The 22,307-nt window shown below is 41.2% G+C and overlaps 1 protein-coding gene across 1 annotated transcript in view; it reads right to left on the reverse strand.

Moving 5' to 3' along the window:
- Positions 1–115: 115 nt before the first annotated feature.
- lrrc75ba (leucine rich repeat containing 75Ba) overlaps positions 116–22,307 on the reverse strand; it is a 25,814-nt gene continuing 3,622 nt past the window's right edge. Inside the window, exons 2-5 of the mRNA XM_053623947.1 lie at positions 20,112–20,240; positions 17,598–17,710; positions 4,839–5,184; positions 116–3,929 (exon numbers count right to left, since the gene is read on the reverse strand). Coding sequence (XP_053479922.1) covers positions 3,681–3,929; positions 4,839–5,184; positions 17,598–17,710; positions 20,112–20,240 — 837 coding nt within the window. The 3' untranslated portion in view covers positions 116–3,680. The remainder of the gene's footprint in view (positions 3,930–4,838; positions 5,185–17,597; positions 17,711–20,111; positions 20,241–22,307) is intronic.

The following is a 22,307-nucleotide window of genomic DNA, read 5'->3' on the forward strand; positions in this document are numbered from 1 at the left end:
TAAAGAGCTCTAACTGTAACATACGCTTCATTTTGTGCTCCGTTTATTATTCAGCAATTTCATATTCAAACTAAAATAAAGTGCATTTTCAAAAATAATAACCATTAGCACATGATTTCAATATTCAGTGATTTTATTACTCAAGTGTCATGTAACAGTCGTATAAATTATTGTTTAATTCACAATTTTTGAACACACACACACACACACACCGGTTAGACACAGAGACGTGTTATACAAACGTACACAGAAACGATAACAATAACCGAACCCACAGTTAGTGACTTGATTTAACAGCATAGAACTGATTTTTGCCGTGATTAATAACACACTGCGTTCGGGCTAGGCATGGGCCGATGTTGAACTTTTCATACAACTGCAATATTGTTTACTGAAATATGCGACGTTTGTGCTACAGGGACACAATCGTTCACTAGCTTTTAAAAAAAAATAGTGACTACCATAACTAGCTAGCTAACTATCGCGATCTAGAAAGTTCCATATGTTAACTGTGTGTTAATATTGCATTTGCTAGTTACAAATTTTATCCTGGGAACAACATATGGTCTACAAACACTAATATGACTTTTAATCATAATGAAATGTTAGGAACTGTAATAGATTATATTAGTGTGTTCCATGTAGGAAGTTAAATATGTGACACACTTGACATCCAAATGGTAAAATTCAATAGACCTCTGTTGCTAAGTAAGTAAGCAGCATGAACACTGAATTATAACATAGTTATTTAGCTGAAAACAAGGCTAATGACTTACCTAACCATTAAGTACTCAAAATATGGACAATGTAAAGACACAGTGACGGTGGAAACAAGACAGTATTATGTGGAACATCAACATTTACCTCAGATGTGGTGATAAATAACACTTAGCATCAACCGCTAACTAGATTCTCCTCATGCTACCTACAGGATGCGACAGATATTGTCTTTGGGGGGAAAAAACAACAATGTAGCCCCACTAAGGCACCATATTCGCAAACTGAATGCAAAGGGGAGTGATAATATTTTGAGGTATCAATGCTAACAATATTATATATGTAAAAAATGACAATATAGCAGACTATCGGCACATGTCTAGCGGTGGCGTAGCGAGGAAGTCAGAACAGAGGTGGGTTACAGCTCAGGTGTGTCACTACACTGGTTACACGACTGTTTTTCATGATCCCACAATAATGTAGATTATATTTAGGTACAAGACTTCAGTAAATAAGCTGAAATTATTCTTAGTAGAGGATTCACTCAGCTGAGAGGCTAAACCAGCTAATGCTAATGACCTCCTTATTGTGAGTAAATGTTTTAGCATGGTGAAGTTCAGTCAAAAATGAAATGTTCACGATGTCTGATTTATCTCACTGTCCAATTTACCTTAATTCCTGATTTACCTCAGTGTCCAATTTACCTCAGTCTTCTCTTTGCCAAAAATGCCCAATTTACCTGTCTTATTTATCTCGATATCTCATTTACCTCAATGTCCAATTTATCGCAGTGTCCTATTTACCTCAATGTCCAATTTACCTCAGTGTCATATTTACCTCAATGTCCAATTTACCTGTGTCATATTTACCTCAATGTCCAATTTAGATCAGTGTTCTATTATCTCAATATCTGATTTATCTCAGCATCTGATTTACCTCAATGTCCTATTTAGCTCAATGTCCTATTTACCTCAATATCTGATTTACCTCAATGTCCAATTTACCACAGTGTCCTATTTACCTCAATGTCCAATTTAGATCAGTGTTCTATTATCTCAATATCTGATTTATCTCAGCATCTGATTTACCTCAATGTCCTATTTACCTCAATATCTGATTTACCTCAATGTCTGATTTACCTCAGTGTCCTAATATCTCAATATCTGAATTACCTCAGCGTCTGATTTACCTCAAAGTTTCATTTACCTCAGAGTCAGATGACACAAGGGTTAGAAGCGTTAATAGCACCGGTGCAAAAGTAAAGAAACTTCGGACACTAAACCCGGCTGATCGACTGCATTTGTGTGACGTTTTATTTGAAGTACGCAGAATTATTTTCGCACTATTAAATATCATCGTTGCTGCTTGAGTCCTGTGAAAGGACAAATTGAGTCTCAAACTGCATGAGGACTTGAGACTCAACACCACAGGACTGACACTAACACAGTAGGACTAAGTACAGACACACACACGCACACGACGTTAAGACAACGTTACACCAGTACACATATATACACACAGTGGAAAAGAAAACACACTATATACCACAGACATATTATAGATTTACCAACATTTACAGTACAGTTATTCATAAGCAATTCTGTGTGTGTGCGTGTGTGGGAGTGGGGGGTGTTATATTGGAAGAAAAATACAAGCTTTACGAGTACGAGTGTTTCACATCGACATTAACAAAATTAGCCTTTAAAATAAATAGCTAAAATGTGCAAAAAACCTCTTTAAAGGGTTGAAATGGCTACAGGAAGTAGAGAAAACTGGAGCTCTAGTCACACTAGTCATGCTAGCCCTTCTCGTCTTAGCCAAGTGAGTGAAATGCTGATTGCTAACAGTTATATTTCTTATTTAAAGGTTATCAAGAAGTAAGAAACAAGAAGTGGCAGACTGGATTTGTTGTGGATTTAAAGTGACTAAAAGCTAGCATGTTACGTTGTTAGCAGTGATGATATAGCAAGCCATGATTAACGTAGAGCCTAGAGCCTTATACACTGATGCTAAAATTAGCCATGGAACTATCTAGGCTAATGTGATGTATTATGTTAATCTGAAAAAGTCATATGCATTAGTATAAAGATTATATTTGTTAGCAATAATAATGAAGACAGGCATGGAGAGACTGTTAGCAGTTTACACCTTGTGCTAGCAAAGCCTCGATAAAAAGGAACACATCACAGTATTGTATATATTTTTTATCATTATTCGCAGATGTGTGACAACCAGACGTCTACAAACGAACGTTTTAGGGGAAAAAAGTCTTGACGTAGCAGTTTTGTCAGCGCTCACGTGACAGGTTTGTTGAGCTGCTCTCATGGCTTTTGTTGGAAGATTAGCAAAGAACACAGTGGTGTTTAGTGATGTTAGCGGCAATGTGTGGTGGCGACAGTTTGTGCCAAATCTGACCACACACACACACACACACACACACACACACATACATACATAAACACACATATCAGTACTCCACCATAGCTAAACGTTTGGACTCCTTGTTCAGAAACACCATGAGGACGCTAGTCAGCTAATCAAGCTAAGCTGGTCCATTCTTTCTGGATTTTCTGGATCTTTTATTGGTGTTTATTTATTTATTTTAATTGTGTATAGAAGAAAGTGATGTCTCCGAATCTCCTCACAGTCCTGCCAAAGAACCAATGAACTGCCCCTCACCAGCGCCAAGGAGCATCAACGGCTAAAACGGTGAGTGATTTTTTTTTTACGCTAATCGAGCGTGAACTGTGTCGGTTTTTCTCGTCGCCGTTTGACTTCCTGTGTGAATTTAATGGTGCTGGATCACAATAAAGCCACGATGGGGAACGGGGAAACTCATGGAGCGACGACAATTGGTGCACAGAGGCGGCATCGGTCCCTCCATCTCTCCGTCTTCCTCTAATTCGTCTTATTTCCGCTCTACGTCCTCAGTGAAGGGTTACGCTAAAGGTCAACAGATAGCTTCACCTCTCACAATAGTTCAAGGTGAAACTTCCGGAACTCTTCTGCTCTACAATGCTCCACTGCTCCACATCTAACTTGTCTTCCATCTCATCTTCATCTTCGTACTCTTCTTCGTCTTCCTCATAAAGGCTCGCTTCCTCAATGGAGCTCTCCATACGGTAGCAATATGGCTGCCCCTCTGTGTACTCGTATATGGTGGGCAAACTGCTCTTTAAGCTACAGCGCCGCCTCAGCGCCACCAGGAGGGGCTGTAGAGAACCGAAACACGACACGTTAACGTTTTAAAATAGTCAAATTGTCCAAGAAATGCCTAAAATACAACAAAACTATGAAAAATAACAGTGCCTGTATATGAATATACATGAATAAGCAAATTTGGAAACGCCCGAGTTTAAGCTAGGTTAGCTGGCAGGTAACCTAGCTCACAGGTGGACATGTACCATCATTTACTTAATTTATTTATTTAACAGCAGCCAAACAACGTTACCATGACAACAACCAATCTTTTCATCACTACGCAAAGTTAGCTTAGCACACAGGTTCTGTAGCAAACATCACACTGTTCGAGCCTTCTTTTTTTTTAATCACGTATCACTTTTCCAAATCCAAATTTATATTGAATAAATTTTTTATAAAAAGCACTAAATAACAATTTAGCGCTGTGGTAACAAATTTTACCCCCAAAAACCAGTGTGAGGAATTCTGGTTAAAATGTTTAACTATTTTTTTAAAATTACCTCAGGAAGTCCGTTAGCTACAGCTAGCTTATAGCTAGCTTTACACAGAAGCAAGGCCTATGATTTTGCTAATTATAAATAATTAATAAAAGGAAGCTACTGGTGCAGTCAGTGATCTTCTCAAGTCATTTCTTTTGTTTTGAGCTAACAAACAAAACCGCAGTTAGCATGAGTCAATAGACTAAGAAAACATAGTGTATTTAATGAAAATGAAATGTTGATTAGCGCCACAGCGTGGATAAACTGGTTCATTTATTATTCAAGTATCAACAGTACCACCTCACTCTGTAGTGAAACTTGCTAGGTAAGAGCTTCGCTAGCAATGATAGTGTATATATAAAGCAAAACACTGATACATGGTTACGCTGATGACGCGCTCGTGTTGATGTAGCAGGTGTTTGTTAGCGGTGTTGTTGTTACCTGAGGCATGGTGAATATGTCCACATTGTTCCCGAGATCGATCCAGGCCAGACACAAGAAACTCTGTGGATTTTTCACAGCCTCGGTCAGGTCCTTCATGATGGACAAAGTCAGACGGTTTCCGTTCAGCGCCAATGTGGTGAGTTTGGGCAAAACGCTCAAAACAGGCAACAGGATTCGTAAACCTTCATCCCGTAGCTCAGTAAAGCTCAAATCCACGGATAGAATGGCGCCCCCGCTGGTCTGGAGGTAATACGTCACGTGTCGAATGTCCCGTGTGGACAGGGGGATTCCGGAAAGATCCACAGAGTCGCTACAGAGCTTCTTCTGAAGAGTTGTTTTCAGCCTGCAGAGGGGGAAACAATGGATAATTACAAAATTATTAATAGTGATAATCTTTATTTTCTAGTCTAGTCTTTATAGTCTAGTCGATATTTACCACACAGATATTTATCACACAGATAGATATTTAACACACAGATATTTACCACAGATATTTACAGATATAATACACACCAAGAGCTTCGTTTTAACCTAAAATATTCGGTATGGAATAATTTGGAAATCTGTAAGATTTGGATTGGAATTGCTTTATTCAGAAACACTTTGAGATCATGAGATCAGCCACTGTATGTAGGGACGGGTGATATATATATCGATATATATATATATATATATATATATATATATATATATATAATATCGATAATGTGATAAAGAATTATGCGATGAACTTTTCTGAGATATCGTTGGTATGGTGATGCACTTTTAGAAAAAAATGTTTTTAATAATTACAGATTAAATGGTACTGAATTGATGCCGTTGATTTGACATAGTTGTTTTAAATCTTAATCTTCTTTGTGTTTGTAGGCGTTAAAGAAAAACTCATAATCATCAAACTCATTTTAAAGATTTTTTGTTGTTTATTTTACTGCTGTTTTGCAGACAATTTGTGAGCTAAATTACACACATATATACGTCGGACTTGAGTACAGCTAAAAGCTCTCATTTACCAACAAACATCATGCTGAAAGACCGCGCAAAACTATTTCGGGCAATTGCGATTTTGCCAATTCGAGTAGTCTTTCGCAAAAAAGCCACAGCAAAATCAAGCGCTTTTGCCGCAACAATCACAAAAAACTCTGCGAAATCCGCTAAGTCCAATCAGAGTGGGGAATTATTATTATAGAAATACATTACTGATATCTCAGAAAAGTGTTTTTTTTCAGAAATATTGTAAATTTATTACAATATAAACATTATATCAACGAATCATCGTCTCGCGTTATATGTTCACACCTTTTTAATTAAACAGCAAAAAAAATCTGAATATTTATATCAACTTTATGCGTAATGAGACAGTTTGATAATAAAGGTCTGTCGTAGCTCAGTGCTGCTTCTGAGCTCGGTGTGATTTTGAGCATTAGCTCTGTTAATCCACCTGACTCCGCCCACATTCATAAGCCCCACCCTTTAATGTGTTTTCACCTCTGCATTTCTCTTCCTATCTGTCTGTCTTACTCTCCATCACCATCACTCTCTCAACTCGCTTTATTATGACACAAGTTCCATTAAAGGGATCAATCACAAACACACACACACACACACATACACATTTATAAACCCATGGCTCTGTGTCAGGAGCGACAATCAGTTCATTTTGACTGGAGGAACACAATGGGCTGCTCTCAGCCAATCAGAACACATAGCAGGACAGTACAGAACAGTATAGGTGTGTGTGTGTGTCTGTGTGTGTGTTTTGTTCAGATCCTCCCTGTACGAGTGTCCTCTGTAGTGTTAGTGTTAGTCGTGACTCCTTTGTGTCACTTGGCCTGAAAGTAATTTCTTTTCCAAATATAACTCTGCGTTCATGTCGTCACAGCTCTGTGTCTCTCACACACACACACAAACACACACACACACACACACACACATCTGAGGGGATTATTCTAACCTCCGGCTCCGCCTCTGTGAGCCGTTTCCTGCTGTTTGAAAGCTCTTCTTGTTGAGAGCTCGGATAAAATCCGACTCTGAGGCTCAGAAATAAAAAGGCGGGGAGGTCAGCGCCTTACTGAGCGCGCTTGGAGAAAACGAGGAGTTTGTGTTGCTGCTTGTGAAATGAAGTGTTGGTGTCTTTCGTGTCCTGTCCTCGAGCAAGATGTGCTAAAGTTCTCGCCGACCCACATGACCGACCAGACGGAAACAAACCGAAACGTGGCGTCTGGAGGAAATCGTACAGGATCTGCATTCAATATTCGGATGAAAGGAAAACTCCTGCAGCTGCGTCCCAAATCCATTACCACTGTCGTATGCTATTGTACTATTTATACATAGGTGTAGGGTTTATATGATTTGGGACGCGATTGTGGAGACACTGGGACACTTCTGCAGTATTTAATTTTTTTCAAAGAATGCTTTTGTTTTTATTTTAGTTTGTTTTTTGACTAAAGACAGCAAGCGTCAGATCCATCTAAATACTATCAACTAATCTTTGACTAAGGTACGGTAAACACTCAATATGGCAAACGTTCAGCTTGTTCAGTGTGTTGAGTGCACACTGTGGGCTTTATAGATAATTGTAGTAGTCTTGAGGGCAAGGCTGGGCTGTTAGGGCGGGACGGTATCCATCCCTCTCTGGAAAGTGCTGCTCTCATTTCTTGCAGCATAGCACATAGTCTCAGAACAGGTCTAGTTCATCTGTGCCAATCCAGAGTCAAGGCCAGGGAGCAGACAAGCAGGCTAAACCGACCCCCTGCTAGCTGCACTGAGTCCTCACATAGGTTCCACCATATCCAGACTGTGTCTGTTCCCCGAGATAAACAATAATGTAGAAACACTCAGAAAGTTTGTTTTAGTAACCTAATTAATATAAAATGAGATCATACTGAATGCACAGCTGGCACATTTGATCTGAAGCTAGGACGGTTAAATATTAGATCTCTTACGTCTAAAGCACTTATTGTTAATGAAGCCATTACTTATCAGGAGTTTAATATAATGTCTTTAACAGAAATATGGATTAAACCAAACGAGTACACAGCACTAAATGAAGCCCGTCCTCCTGGATACAGTTATATACATCAGCGGTAGATTCAGTAGGGGTCAATCAGAACGTAATAGGCCCCACTCATAATGATGGCCACAATCTTGACCTGATACTAACATACGGATTAAATATAGAAATATAGTAACACTTCTGCAGTCTGAAGCTATCTCAGATCATTATCTCATCTCGTTTAAATTGAGTATTGATCATAATATATGCACCTTTCCTCGCTACCGCGTCACACGTACATTCACGTCAACTACTGAGTCTTATCAATAACCTCCCAGAGGCATCAGCTGTGACTGGATCACCGTCTGATCCCAAAGAACTTGATCAGACGCAAAAACTCTTACAAAACAACAGAAGCAGAGAGTACTACACGGGTGTCTATACGTAGCCACTGGTGCTCACTGGATAAACTGGAGGTAAACATCAAATAATAAAGACAAAATACTCCAAAATACTCACATGGTGAAGCAAAAAGCCTTTAATTAGCTATTAACATTGTAGATCTACGCATTTCGTCCCAGAGAGCCCTCGTGTCTGTGTTCCCTTCTGGTTCTCCCTTTTAGTTATGCTGTCCTAGCTTCTCTCGCCGGAGTCCCTGCTTTCACTCGCACACACTACACTGTCCTTAACCATTACAGGACAATAGCCATACCTAATAATATCACTCTCTCTTTCCGTCTCTCTCCTTCCCTCTCTCTCTCTCTCTCTCTCTGTCGAGCTACACATGATACTCCTGAGATGCCAGTGTTCCTGACCCCTTCAACTCTCCGGACCTGCCTGATCCATCCTGATGCTCTACTTCTGGTTGGAGTTCTCATCAGTTGAAGTCACATGCTGCTGCTGAGGATGTCCCACATGGTGCAGACTAAAGATCACTGAGATTACTGAGGACGGTACCACTTAAACACCATAAAGATGCTTTGGACCTCAGTTCACATGAACAGTTATGCTGTGATTACCACAAACAGTTCTGCACTCGACTCTCCATCGGTGAACAGTGGAGAAGTTCAACAAAACAGACTTCCTGTAGAAACTGTAATGAATTTCCTGCTTACACAACTGCACTATTTGAGGATGTAATATTAGCACATTTATAGAAGGGGTGTATTTATTTATAATCGCACTCTCGAGGTTTCTTCCTCATATCGTCTCAGGGAGTTTTTCTCACCACGTCTCCTCTGGCTGCTCATTAGTGATAAATTCATACATTTAAAATCTATATCCTGAATGTATATATTTCTGTAACGCTGCTCTGGGACAATGTCCACTGTTAAACACGCTACACACACAACACTGAACTGAACTGAATTTGGAACACAACTACTGGCTTTTAACAACTAGATAACATCACTAACATTACACACACACACACACACACACACACACACACACACACAATAAAAAAACACTTTCTGCGGTGTCCGAGCAGGTTTTTATATTGTGATCAAGTGTCACTTTCAATTACGGTCACTCGTCTCGTCTTGTCTCGCCTCATCTTGTCTTGTCTCTCCTGGCAGCTGTGTGTGTGTGTGTGTGTGTGTCATCTATTTTCTTCCTGTCACTTTTTGTGTAATCATGTTGGGATGTGATGACACAACACAACACACACACACTTTCAGCACTGCTCTGTCTGATCTCTTATCCTCCTTTTTAACTGTAAGTCCAGATCACACAGTAAAGTTAAAATAGATCTGATGAGTCCTTGTAAAAACCCTCTCAGTCACATTCCTGAGCAGAACAGTCTGATCTGAATCGGGTATCTGGTGTGTGAGTCATCGAGTGAAGCTGCTATCACACGTTGGACTCAACAACACAAAAAGCCGAAAGCCCTCAAATTTAACACACAAATTTAATATTTAACACCACTGACACACAAATACACCGATACACTGATCAGATCTTCGCTCCGATCTTCACCTGAACATCTGAGCACAATTACTTCACGTGGATTATTATATGGGACTGCTTGAGGAGGCAAAATCATGTTTTAAACAGTATAAATATGCAGTCAGTAAGCACAATGTCTCTGCCCAATCAACAGGCGTTATCTCAGAGGAAGGTTTCGGTCTAGAAACTAAATAAGGACCTCCAAAATGACATCAGTGTTTACGTGAGGAAAGTGCCTGGTATTCAGATCCGGGTTGCGCAGCTCCACAGATGATCAGATTATTAAAATGACCGCTGTGTAGTTTAGGTCGTGTAGTTTAGTCTGCCGTATTGGTCTTGAAGAGGAGCGTGCGAGACGGAGTTTTTTACTAGCGTATAATCCACCGCCTTTAATCACAAACACTCACCTTTAAACCTGAAAGGAATTTAACAGTATATAAAATAGCACTTGATCCCGTGCGTCCTATTTATTTGTGCTGTATTGTTTAATATCACGCTCGGACAGTTACTCGAGTGCACAGCCACAAGTATAGCCACTCAAATATCAGTGTTTCGTGATCAGGATTTCATGATCGCTGCGGCCAAAAGTGCTTAATTTTTTTTCTTTCAAAATTTGTGATGCAACCTGCAGAGTTTTTGCTTTCTTTAGCAGACTTGGCGAAATCGCAATGGTCTTTCGCAATAGATGAGACCTTTTAGCGGTACTCCTGTTCGATGGATGTGAATCGAAAAGGGCTTTGTCTGAACGCGCGTTGTGATGAGGTCACATGACGCGTCACATTTCAATAAAAAAACTCTTAAGCTGCTCCGAAAGTGACAGAGTTTCTTGATTGTGTATTCATTTCGGCGATCGCAAGATCGTGAAATTCTGGAGGACTGACCTGAGGTCAGGAAATCATAATATAATACACGGCTATTTTCAAACTCCGCCCCTCGTGCAGAACTTCTGAATAGTGCTTAAGTCTGTAGTGACGTTCGAGCTCTAAATACTGACGCACAAAATCCCTGTATTAAATCTTCACGCAACTTAACTTAACTCTGAATATGAGCCGATGTGCTGTGAAATGTTCCGGTGCTGGAAAAGAAAGTGGGCTGGCAGCTGCCGCCGCCGGCCCACCCGTAGATCCGCCTCAGAATTTGTGCGAGAACAGAGATTTGAAACAGATTGTCAAAATCAGCTGTGGATTTTAAGAGAAACGTTACAGCTTTAAACTGTGAAGAGACAGCTGATAGTCACAGCTAAGCGGAGAACGGTTTTGTTTTTGCAGACTCATTAATGATTCAGACGTTTTTCCATTATTCATTCTGTCTTACAGCCACTCTCTCTTTCTCTCTCTCTCGCTCGCTCACTCCATCACCGGCTGTCAGATCTCTTCTCCATCTATTTGTCTTTTCTCCCGTTTCTCACCCTCAAGGCTAAATACCACAGAAAATAAATGGAAGGAGATTTCCCATGATGCAGTAGGGCTCTGATCTGGAGTGTGTATAAAGGGAAAGGCCAGTGCACCAGCTCGTGTTGCGCTAAAAGGCTGTCACTGGGGAACGCTAGCTAAACGTGAAGAGATAGTCAGCTAGCTGGATTTACACAGAGAGAGTGTCTTTAGAGTAGCTTGGAATAACTTCCTGAATATTTCTCAAATATCACCGTAATATGAAATATGATGCATCGCTGCAGGAGATTAGTGTCACCAACAGAACCAGGTCCTGGAGAGACCTTCTGAAAGATTGACGTCGAAGCATTTCTCCCTCGACAGAGCAGTAAATTGTCCACTTGTGAGAAAGCAGCCGATGATTCACAAATCTGTCCCGCTGAGACTCGGCCAGAGTTCCCCTCCTACAACGGAGAGGCTGTTGTCATGGCGACGCCTGACTTTCCCACCTGAGTAGGTTGTCACACCTGTGTCGAGTGTGCGATGCCGACTCTCGCTTCACCGAGGGAGCAGCTGCTGCACCGTCTGTCACGGAAACGGCTCGTATCGCACCACGTCCTCGTCTTTTAGCACAAAAGGAGGTTTATCACGATAAATATCTGGAATAAAACCTCTGAAGTTGGTTAAAACACGCTGCACAACATGCTCTCTTCTTCCGCAGCCTTCTCACTCACACACACGTTATAGAACATAACGTATATCGATTATACATGTGTATGAAGAATACTCACTTCCGATTGGCCGAGCCTTTTAACACAGAGCCACGAAATTTAAAAATAAATAAATAAATAAATCCGTGCCCCGATACAATGTAACCATGGCAACGATGATCAATAACGGTTTAGTGTCACCCAATATTCAGACTTTCTCACCACAAAGAAACAGTGAAAGGAATTATTGTAACCATAGCAACAATATTGAACGGTTTGGTAATGATATGAGTGGGCGGAGTTTATAGAGCTAGATAAATAAAATAAAAATGACGACATTTGTGGTTCTCTTCGTCTTCCTCTTGGTTTTTAATGCTCTGATGTCATACGCACTTTGTTGGGCATTTAGGAGGAGGGTCTTAGCTGTCCATCAAACAAGGGGGAGGGGCAAAAACTGCAATATCTGAATACAATGCCGGCGCTTTGACACCGTGTAATCATAAAGTTTTCCTGAAAACTGTTTTGAATAAACAAAACCGTTCTTTACTCATATGATTCGTCTCGTATGATCATTTTAAATCCCTAAAGCTATAAGTTAACGTGTATTTAGCTGTTAAATACCACATCGGTGGTAGAGTAGTCGTGTGGCGAGTTAGTATTTAGAAGGAGGACGATGTGTATGTGAGGAGTGGAGCGATACTGAGCGTGTGTACATTACAGGAAATCTCTCAGATGGTTTAGCACGTACAGTTGTAAGGGGAGCTTGTGCAATGTTTATGATTTACATATGTGTCTGCTGTGCTTGATGACTGAAGAAGAGCTGAAGAGCGGGTAGTAGTAAGCGCTCGCTCCGAACCATTCGCTCGGATTTGGTTTCTGACTCTTGGTGAGAAATCCACAACAGTCTCTGCGTGGGCCACAAACTCCGTCACAACTGTGAAGACCAACTGCGAGTTTCTGCAGTGACCTGAAATTGAAAGCACAGCCTGTGACGGAAAGTTGGCAGTGCAAACTCATACGTGGTCCATAAAACACGGGAAGATACTCGAGGTAGGAAATTACTTTCCTAGAAGCAAAAAAAGGAGGTTTTTAATTCTTCTTCTGCTGCTGATGGTCTTCTAGAAAACTGCCGAGGCAGAATGGGAAATGTAAATGAGAGGGAATTGTCTGGGCCGGCGAGTGAAAAGTATACAAAGTGGAAGGATAAAGTTCTGCATGTCAGGATACATTACGGAGTAAATGCACTGATGGTTTGTTTGGTGAGAACGATCATTTACAGCTTAGAATATTAAATCAGTGTGAAGAAACGATGGGTCTCTTGATTATATTCTTGATTCGATGAGTTTTCAGGTTGTAGGTTCTTGTTTTTCAGCACAGGTTTAGCGCTCATGTTGTATTATTTTCCTGCAGGTTTGGTCATTTTTGGCAATCCCCCGTGTTTCTCCGTTATCATGTGACAGGCACCAGTTAGCAACGGTGAAGGCTAGCATGCGCTTATTTTTATATTATGATAACAGTGAAGTTTTTGTCCATTACCGTATCATCTTTCTTTTTTTCATTACATGTTCTTCTTACACACCAGTGTGTGACCTTCATCTACAAATAATCACTCGCTAACTTCCCAGTGTTTACTAGCGATCTTTTTCTGGACATTGAGCAGATTCACACCGTCTGGTACAGTGCTGTAGATTCCTCAGGAGATGTTGTACTTGCTAAGGGTCAGCGTGACACAGATAAGACCTTACACACTCGTACGCTAGTCATGGAGACAGCTGTAGTGTGTGTGTGTGTGTGTGTGTGTGTGTGTGTGTGTATGTATAGCATTCCAACAAAAATGGGCAATGCCACTTCCTGATTAACTTAATGATAAACCAGTTTTTCATTCTGAGCTCGATGGGACGCTCGTGTTGGGACCGAGTGAGAAAAAATTCAACATTCTTTCTGCTGTTTTACACGCGTTGATGTAGAACAACTCCAGGAGAGAAAGGATCACCTTCAGCTAGAGGTAAAACCATGTTCTAGTTTTCAATCACTTTAAAAATACCGCACACGTGCTGAGTCTAAAGGACTGGAGTCAATAAATAAATAAATAAATAAATAAGCCCCAAACATCAGAAAACAGAGACAAGCAAGGAGAAGAACAGTTAGCATTAACAATCCTTCTTGACACTGGCATTCGCATCAGAATCAAATGAAAACTAAACTCGGGGGTGTTTTTATTTCAAAACAGACTTTCTCAGTAAAAAAGATTTGGGCGGAGCTACATATAAGTTCACTTTGTTAATTCATGACGTCACGTGACATCCATGTTAAGAACCAGCATGCTAAGCTAACAAGATAACTAACGTAGCTAATGTAGAATGCTATATACAGTATTTTTAGCTAACTGGCTAGCTGAGATTGGTTGGAGGATGTGGGGGCGTTTCAACATTTGCATATTCATGCATATTTATAAATCCTGATATTTGTAATGTTGTTAAAGCTTTAAAATGATCATGAAAACATACTGAACTGTCTCACTCTATCCGTCTGTTCCCCCGGTGTAATAGAGCAGGGCATTGTGGGTATTCAGAGGCAGCCATAATGTCTCACTCACTCACACACACACACACACACACACACACACACACACACACACACACACACACACACAGCATTATTGATCTGCGCTTTGTGCTTTAACAGCAGTCTGGAGCCGCATCAGTCATAATGTCTGATCCGATTTCCACAGAAGCATCTAAAAGGTTCTGTTCTGTTCTGTGTGTGAGTGAGTGAGTGTGTGTGTGTGAGTGTGTGTGTGTGAGTGTGTGTGTGAGAGAGAGATTAATGGTACAGCCATAATGAGCTCTAATTCGTTACGTTTATCTACAGTCTCACTGCCACAGATTACAGCAGCGTTCGTGACTTATGACCTCGCGGTGTAACTCAGAGACACGGAGAGAAAAATGACAGATTACAGGAAAAAACCCACCAGGAGGCTGTGTTACAGAAACCTCCTTTCATAAACCCTGACCAGTTTAACACCAGGTCTGTATAAAATGATATTACAGACATGGGACTGCACAATACATGGGATTTGAGCTGTTATCACGATGCTGGTCCTCATGATACGAATATCACAGAAGCCTGAAATCTGTGAATGTTTTATTGTGTTCTTCTGCGTGTTCCACCTGATCTCACAGTTTCTAGATAAACATCTGAATCCTGAACTATGATTTGGTTTCATTATGATTTAAAACGATCGGTCACTTGCAAACTGCAGAAACCCCACGACGTCTGATCTTCTCCAACACACGGCCTGCATTGAGGAAGTCCATCATGAACCTGTTGGCTATTAAACCAGCTACTGTAAACCTATTCATTTTCCTGAAGATACCACTGGGGCTTTACTGAGGGAACAGAGAAGCAGAAGAGCGGAGAGGAAAGAAATGAAGGAAAGTAGAAAGGCAGGAAGTGTCACACCCAGATCCTTCTCAAACCACGTCCGGAGCATGAGATCCCAATCTGAACCAGTCCAGACATCAGTACCTTCCAGATTCTTCCTACTAAATCTGCTGTTATTTATTTGGGACTCTCATTAGAAGGACTATTTATTCAAGCCGCAACCACACCAAGGTTTGCAAACTGTGTTTACTGTGTACATTAACAATACACAATGATGTTCTCTGTGACATTCTCCACAAACATGGTCTGATGCGACTGCTAGTCAGTCACCTCTTTTTGAAGGCAGAAACATCTCCCTATCACCCATCCAAAATAACCTCCGCACCTTCATTAACGTGATTACTGAAAGGCAGACCTAAAGTTGAGCCTGAACCCCTGAAGAAGATGACTTTTAGAGCGTTTAGAGCATCCTAAACCTTCCATCCCTTTTGTCATGAAGGTTGATGCATCAGAAGTATTAGCTGGAGGGGTTTTATCCCAATCTCAAGGTAATCCTCCAAAACTTTACCCATGTTCCTATTATTCTCACAAGCTGTCTCCTGCAGAACGCAATTACGACCTGGGAAATCATGAACTCCTAGCCAACAAGCTGGCACTGGAGGAGTGGCAACAAGTCTTCATCCATTTGTTATCCTCACTGATCAATCCAATCTCTAACACATCAGATGAGACAAAAGACTCAACCACAATGCACAGCTTATTCAGGACAGTTCCTGGTAGTGAACCCTAAGTCGAGAAGCACCGGTGCCACCACCCGTGCCAAGTCTCCTTGCTCGTCCCCTGCTGGGAAACTGACACCACGACCCATTCCACAATGCCCGTGGACTCATCTATAAACTGACTTTGTCACATGCTTCCAAGGGTTTCACTGCCATCACGGAGGTCACAGACCAGATCTCTAAGGCATGTACATTCCTCCCGTTAAAAATCCTCCACACTAATTTTCAGGTTGTTGAGCTGCTCTTTCAACAAGTTTTCCAGCACTACGATATCCCAGAGAACGTTGTTACAGATCATGGGGCTCAGTTCACTTCCAGGGTATGGTGTGCCTTCTGAGAATGCTTGGGAATCACTGTGAGAGCAACCACAGCTTACCATCCTCAGGTGAACGTCAGGAGGAGAAGAAACCACAAACTGGGAAGATTCCTAAGGACTCACTGTCATGAATGAACCAATGAATGGGTCAAATTCTTACCCTAAGCAGAGTGTGTACGATATTCTACATCGCTCATCCACTGAGTTAACTCCATCCCAATGTGTTCTAAGCCACAGATATTCCCTTGGAGTGCAACAAGGATGGAAACCCTGGCTGATGATGAGGAGTACCCCGAAACAGTGTGAGAGGCTGCTCAAACCAAACTTGAAAAAAATACCAGAAGGACCAAGAAAAATGCCTTGCCAAAAATGATGGCCATGAGTCATGATTCTGTCCAACGGAGGATAAACAAACACAGCAGTACAGAATCTCACGCTCCTGTCATGCGTCTCCGCTAAGGACAGTGATTCCCGGACCCTTGCCTGAGTTGGTGGCCCATGAAACCCCGCCTCCTCCACTTGAGGTGACATCTCCGACCCGAACCTTATACAAGAATTATACAATTCTCATCCGGATTGTCCCGCTCCTCGCCCTAGGGGTCGCCCTCGTCACTGGCCATCAATCACTCACAACCCTGACTCCAGCGTTACAGGAAGAAAATAAAACTAAAAGAAGGAAAAATATGAGAAAGAAACGCAAGAAGAAAAAAAAGTAGGACTAAAAAAAAGCAAGCAAAGGAAAAGAGAAAGAGAAGGATGGAATGAATGCAAGAAAAAAGGAAACTAAGGAAGGAAAGAAAAAAGACTGAAAGGATGAATAGAAAAAGAAAGGAAGGAAAGAAAGAGAAAGAGAAGATAAAATGGAAATGAACGGGTAAGAAAATTAAAAATAAAAACAAAATAGAATAAAAGAAGAAAAGAAAAGAAAGTGAGTGTGTGTTAGGATTGTAATGAGTGTGCAGTTTCACAGAGCGAAGCTGCTGATTGGTCGGCTGCTGTAACTGTCATTATGACATCATCAGCTATCAATTTAAATTCTCCACATTGAGTCAGAAAGTTTCACACTTTCATCTGAAACTGTAAAGTTTATAAAGAACCAAAAATGAAACCATGTGGTCGTGCTGATAAACACTCCAGAGTGAAAAGAGGAGAAGGAGCATGATGATGTGTGGAGTTAAACATGCGTGTGTGTGTGTGTGTGTGTGTGTGTGTGTGTTTGTGCGCGTGTTTTGTGTAATGAATAAAAAGCTTTTATTACCAGGCCTGCGCTTTCCTCCGGCTCATGCTCTGCCTCAGCCACTTCGAGTGCGGTGTCAGGTGATAGATGAGCTGCCTGCAGATTTTATCTGACGACTTCAGCATGTCCGAGTCCTAACACACAATCACACAATCACACAAACACACAATCACAGAATCACACAAACACACAAACACACAAACACACCTTACTCACAGTTCTGTCTTAGCGCTCAGAATTGAACACAGGATTTGTGATGTTGCACTCATTTATTTTTAAATGCCTAAATTACCTCTCCGTACCAACAGGGGGCAGCAGTGTGCATTCAGTGTCAAACGCAAACGAAAGACAAAAAGCAAAAAGATAAGATAACGCTGCGTCCCGAATCACACCTCAGAGCTGTACTATATTAGCACACTGTCTGGTGCAGTCACATCGCTCAGGTCGCTGTTTAAAGGTGCAGTCAGTGATTTTGGTGGAAGTTTGCTAAGGTGGAACTTTCTGGACTGACAGGTCACATGATTGACAGCTGTTGCATTTCCGGCTTCTTGTCCTGATTGGAAATTATGTGCAATTTCTCCTTTTTAGAATCTAAATAGATATTTTATTTATTAATGAGTATTTGCTGCAGTGTTTTAACTTTGTCTCTCTCTCTCAGTCTGTCTATCTATCCATCTCTCTCTCTCTCAGTCTGTCTATCTATCCCTCTCTCTCAGTCTGTCTATCTATCCGTCTCTCTCTCTCTCAGTCTGTCTATCTATCCATCTCTCTCTCTCTCAGTCTGTCTATCTATCCGTCTCTCTCTCTCTCTCTCAGTCTATCTATCCATCTCTCTCTCTCTCTTAGTCTGTCTATCTATCTGTCTCTCTCTCTCTCAGTCTATCTATCCGTCTCTCTCTCTCTCAGTCTGCCTATCTATCCGTCTCTTTCTCTCTCTCTCAGTCTGTCTATCTATCCATCTCTCTCTCTCTCAGTCTGTCTATCTATCCATCTCTCTCTCTCAGTCTGTCTATCTATCCGTCTCTCTCTCAGTCTGTCTATCTATCCGTCTCTCTCTCAGTCTGTCTATCTATCCATCTCTCTCTCTCAGTCTATCTATCCATCTCTCTCTCTCTCAGTCTATCTATCCATCTCTCTCTCTCAGTCTATCTATCCATCTCTCTCTCTCTGTCTGTCTATCTATCTGTCTCTCTCTCTGTCTGTCTATCTATCCATCTCTCTCTCTCAGTCTGTCTATCTATCCATCTCTCTCTCTCACAATCTGTCTATCTATCCGTCTCTCTCTCTCTCTCACAATCTGTCTATCTATCTGTCTCTCTCTCTCAGTCTGTCTATCTATCTGTCTCTCTCTCTGTCTGTCTATCTATCCATCTCTCTCTCTCACAATCTGTCTATCTATCCGTCTCTCTCTCTCTCTCACAATCTGTCTATCTATCTGTCTCTCTCTCTCAGTCTGTCTATCTATCTGTCTCTCTCTCTCTGTCTGTCTATCTATCCGTCTCTCTCTGTTTCTTTCTTTCAGGGTGGTTTTAGGGTGCTTTGTTCTGAAACAGGAAGTGAAATGGTTTCAATGCTGCATTTTCTCCTCGGCTCGGTTCTCTTTATGTTTATATTCTGGGGTTCTACTCATAGCGGGCATCCATCGAGAACTCCCAGTCCCGCGAAGTGAATCTCAAACTGGTCCGAGTTAAACCACGATTCCAGTTGTGAGCCGAGAAGAAACACACTTTTTACGTAACACAGTTCCCATCATGCATTGCTATACAGGTTGCCTCGTTGGGTCGGATTGCTTTCTCACTACAAGCGAACCGCTCCGGAGTTCGTTTGCAATTGGGCCGAGACCAGTTCCCGAGCCGAGTGTGAAAACGTCCTTACACTCCCGGTCTCTGTCTGTCTCAATCTTTCTGTCTGTCTCTCTCCATCCGTCTATTTCTTACGGACTGTCTGTGATTCACTCTTGAATAATTGACATATTGCTTTGATTTAAAAAGCACTAATCGCACCATTAATCAGCTCTATTATATCGCTCCGTCTCTCATGGGGTCAATCGTACTCTTACGCTAAAAACTCCAGCTTGATGTGTCAGAGCCGTTAGAGGATTTTGCTCATATGGTGTGAAGCTGCTGGAGCTGGATCTCTTCCTGAATATTTCACACTCTGAATGTTTTACTGTTTTAATATTCCGATCACGCAGCTCTAAGTTTCTCCATTTGATTTGCAGATTTTCAGTCGCAGTGTCAATCATCATGTTTCTGTGTGGATGAGGGCCTTAATCCAGTCTGCAATCAGGGCAGCACACATACACACACACACACACACACACTCACACACACACACACACACACACACACACACACACACACACACACAGGCTCTGAGCAGCGACAGACTGAGAAACACTGCCATGAGTCAATCCTACAGCGTGTGAATCACCGTTTCTCTCCTTGGTTCAGTCTCCTTTTGTTGTTGACTTTCAGGAGCACAACTTACCCAGAATGCATTGCTCCATTTCTGATAGCGAAATATTTCCCTCACCGTTTTGGGACACTGCATGTCTCGAGCGAGACTCAGCAGCAGCTCGTGTGAAATCGGATCCACCAGGTTGAGGAACGCGGCGTTTTTGTACAAAATGTCATTCAGGGACGTCCCCTCTAATCCCAGATCCTACAAACACACACACACACACAACAAACAAAATATTACCTTTAAACAGCGTAGTACATCTCTTTCAAACACCATCCTAACAAAAACAACACAAAAAAATGAAATAACCAAAACTATTAGTAATCTAAAAGAAGAAATTATACAGTCTTAAAAGATACACAGGTTGCCAGATCCGCTAATGACACACGCTTACTGGCTGTAGTGAAGATGAACATACATACAATTACTATTGCTATATCATATTTTTTAAAAAAGCATTATTGCAGTGTTATTACAGTCTAATAAACTGTCACTAGGCAACAGCTAAATATAAAAACAAGCATAAGCTAGCTAGTAGCTGAGGTTAATGATTTAGTTAGCCACCACATAGCCTGTTGAGTCTTTTATACAGACAGCAAAAGCTTGAAAATGGCACCAAATTGTTGGGAACGTCAACATTTACCTCAAATGTGTTAATATATTCCTTAAAAAACAACTCCATACGAGTGAACTTCACTGTAATTTCATGTAGCACCAAGCGCTAACACACCTGCTATGGATTCCATCCATACAACATCCATGTTACATCACAGTCATGTTTTAAACTATTGGGTCAGTTTGTGTAATACACACCAGTTCTCTCTCTCGCTCTCTCTCTCTCTCGCTCTCTCTCTCTCACACACACACACACACACACCCAGCGCCATCTCAGTGAATTGATTAAAGATGTTGCTCTGTGCCATGAGCTGTCAAACCATCAAAGTAATTAACTACAGAGAGAGAGAGAGCGAGAGAGAGAGAGTGAGCGAGAGAGAGAGCGAGAGAGAGAGAGTGTTTATGACTACACAGTTTGTTAGGGATAGCTAAGCGCTAAGCTAGCTAGTTAGCAAGTATTACAAGATAGTTTACGGTACTAGCTCTATATTAGAATAATATGAGCTTAAACTAGCTAACTGTAATGTCTTGGTAATTAGCAGGTTTAGCTAGCTAAAGTCAAACAGTAAAGATTTATCTGCCTACACGCTCAGGTTCTAGGTAGGACCGTGTTTCCCTGCACCCCTGTAGTCCTGAATTAACTTGTATAATGCTGAACTTACACCAGCGCATCGAACAGAAGCTAAGAATTAACACCTACAGCACCGAATGAACTTGTGTTAAATAAATTAACACCTACACAATTCTCTAAACACCATCCGCATTGAATTAACACTCACAGCGTTGAATGAATTTGTATGGTGTTTAATTAACATCTGCATCACCTTATAAACACCTGCATCTTTAAATGAGCTCTTACAGTGTTGATTAACACGTGTGGTGTTGAGGTAACACTGTATCTATAAACACCTGCATCTTTAAATGAGCTCTTACAGTGTTGATTAACACGTGTGGTGTTGAGGTAACACTGTATCTATAAATACCTGCATCTTTAAATGAGCTCTTACAGTGTTGATTAACACGTGTGGTGTTGAGGTAACACCGTATCTATAAACACCTGCAGCTTTAAATGAGCTCTTACAGTGTTGATTAACACGTGTGGTGTTGAGGTAACACCGTATCTATAAACACCTGCAGCTTTAAATGAGCTCTTACAGTGTTGATTAACACGTGTGGTGTTGAGGTAACACCGTATCTATAAACACCTGCAGCTTTAAATGAGCTCTTACAGTGTTGATTAACACGTGTGGTGTTGAGGTAACACCGTATCTATAAACACCTGCAGCTTTAAATGAGCTCTTACAGTGTTGATTAACACGTGTGGTGTTAAGGTAACACCGTATCTATAAACACCTGCAGCTTTAAATGAGCTCTTACAGTGTTGATTAACACGTGTGGTGTTGAGGTAACACCGTATCTATAAACACCTGCATCTTTAAATGAGCTCTTACAGTGTTGATTAACACGTGTGGTGTTGAGGTAACACCGTATCTATAAACACCTGCAGCTTTAAATGAGCTCTTACAGTGTTGATTAACACGTGTGGTGTTGAGGTAACACCGTATCTATAAACACCTGCATCTTTAAATGAGCTCTTACAGTGTTGATTAACACGTGTGGTGTTGAGGTAACACTGTATCTATAAACACCTGC

This window comes from Ictalurus furcatus, chromosome 5, assembly GCF_023375685.1.
Source record: "Ictalurus furcatus strain D&B chromosome 5, Billie_1.0, whole genome shotgun sequence".
NCBI lineage: Eukaryota > Metazoa > Chordata > Actinopteri > Siluriformes > Ictaluridae > Ictalurus > Ictalurus furcatus.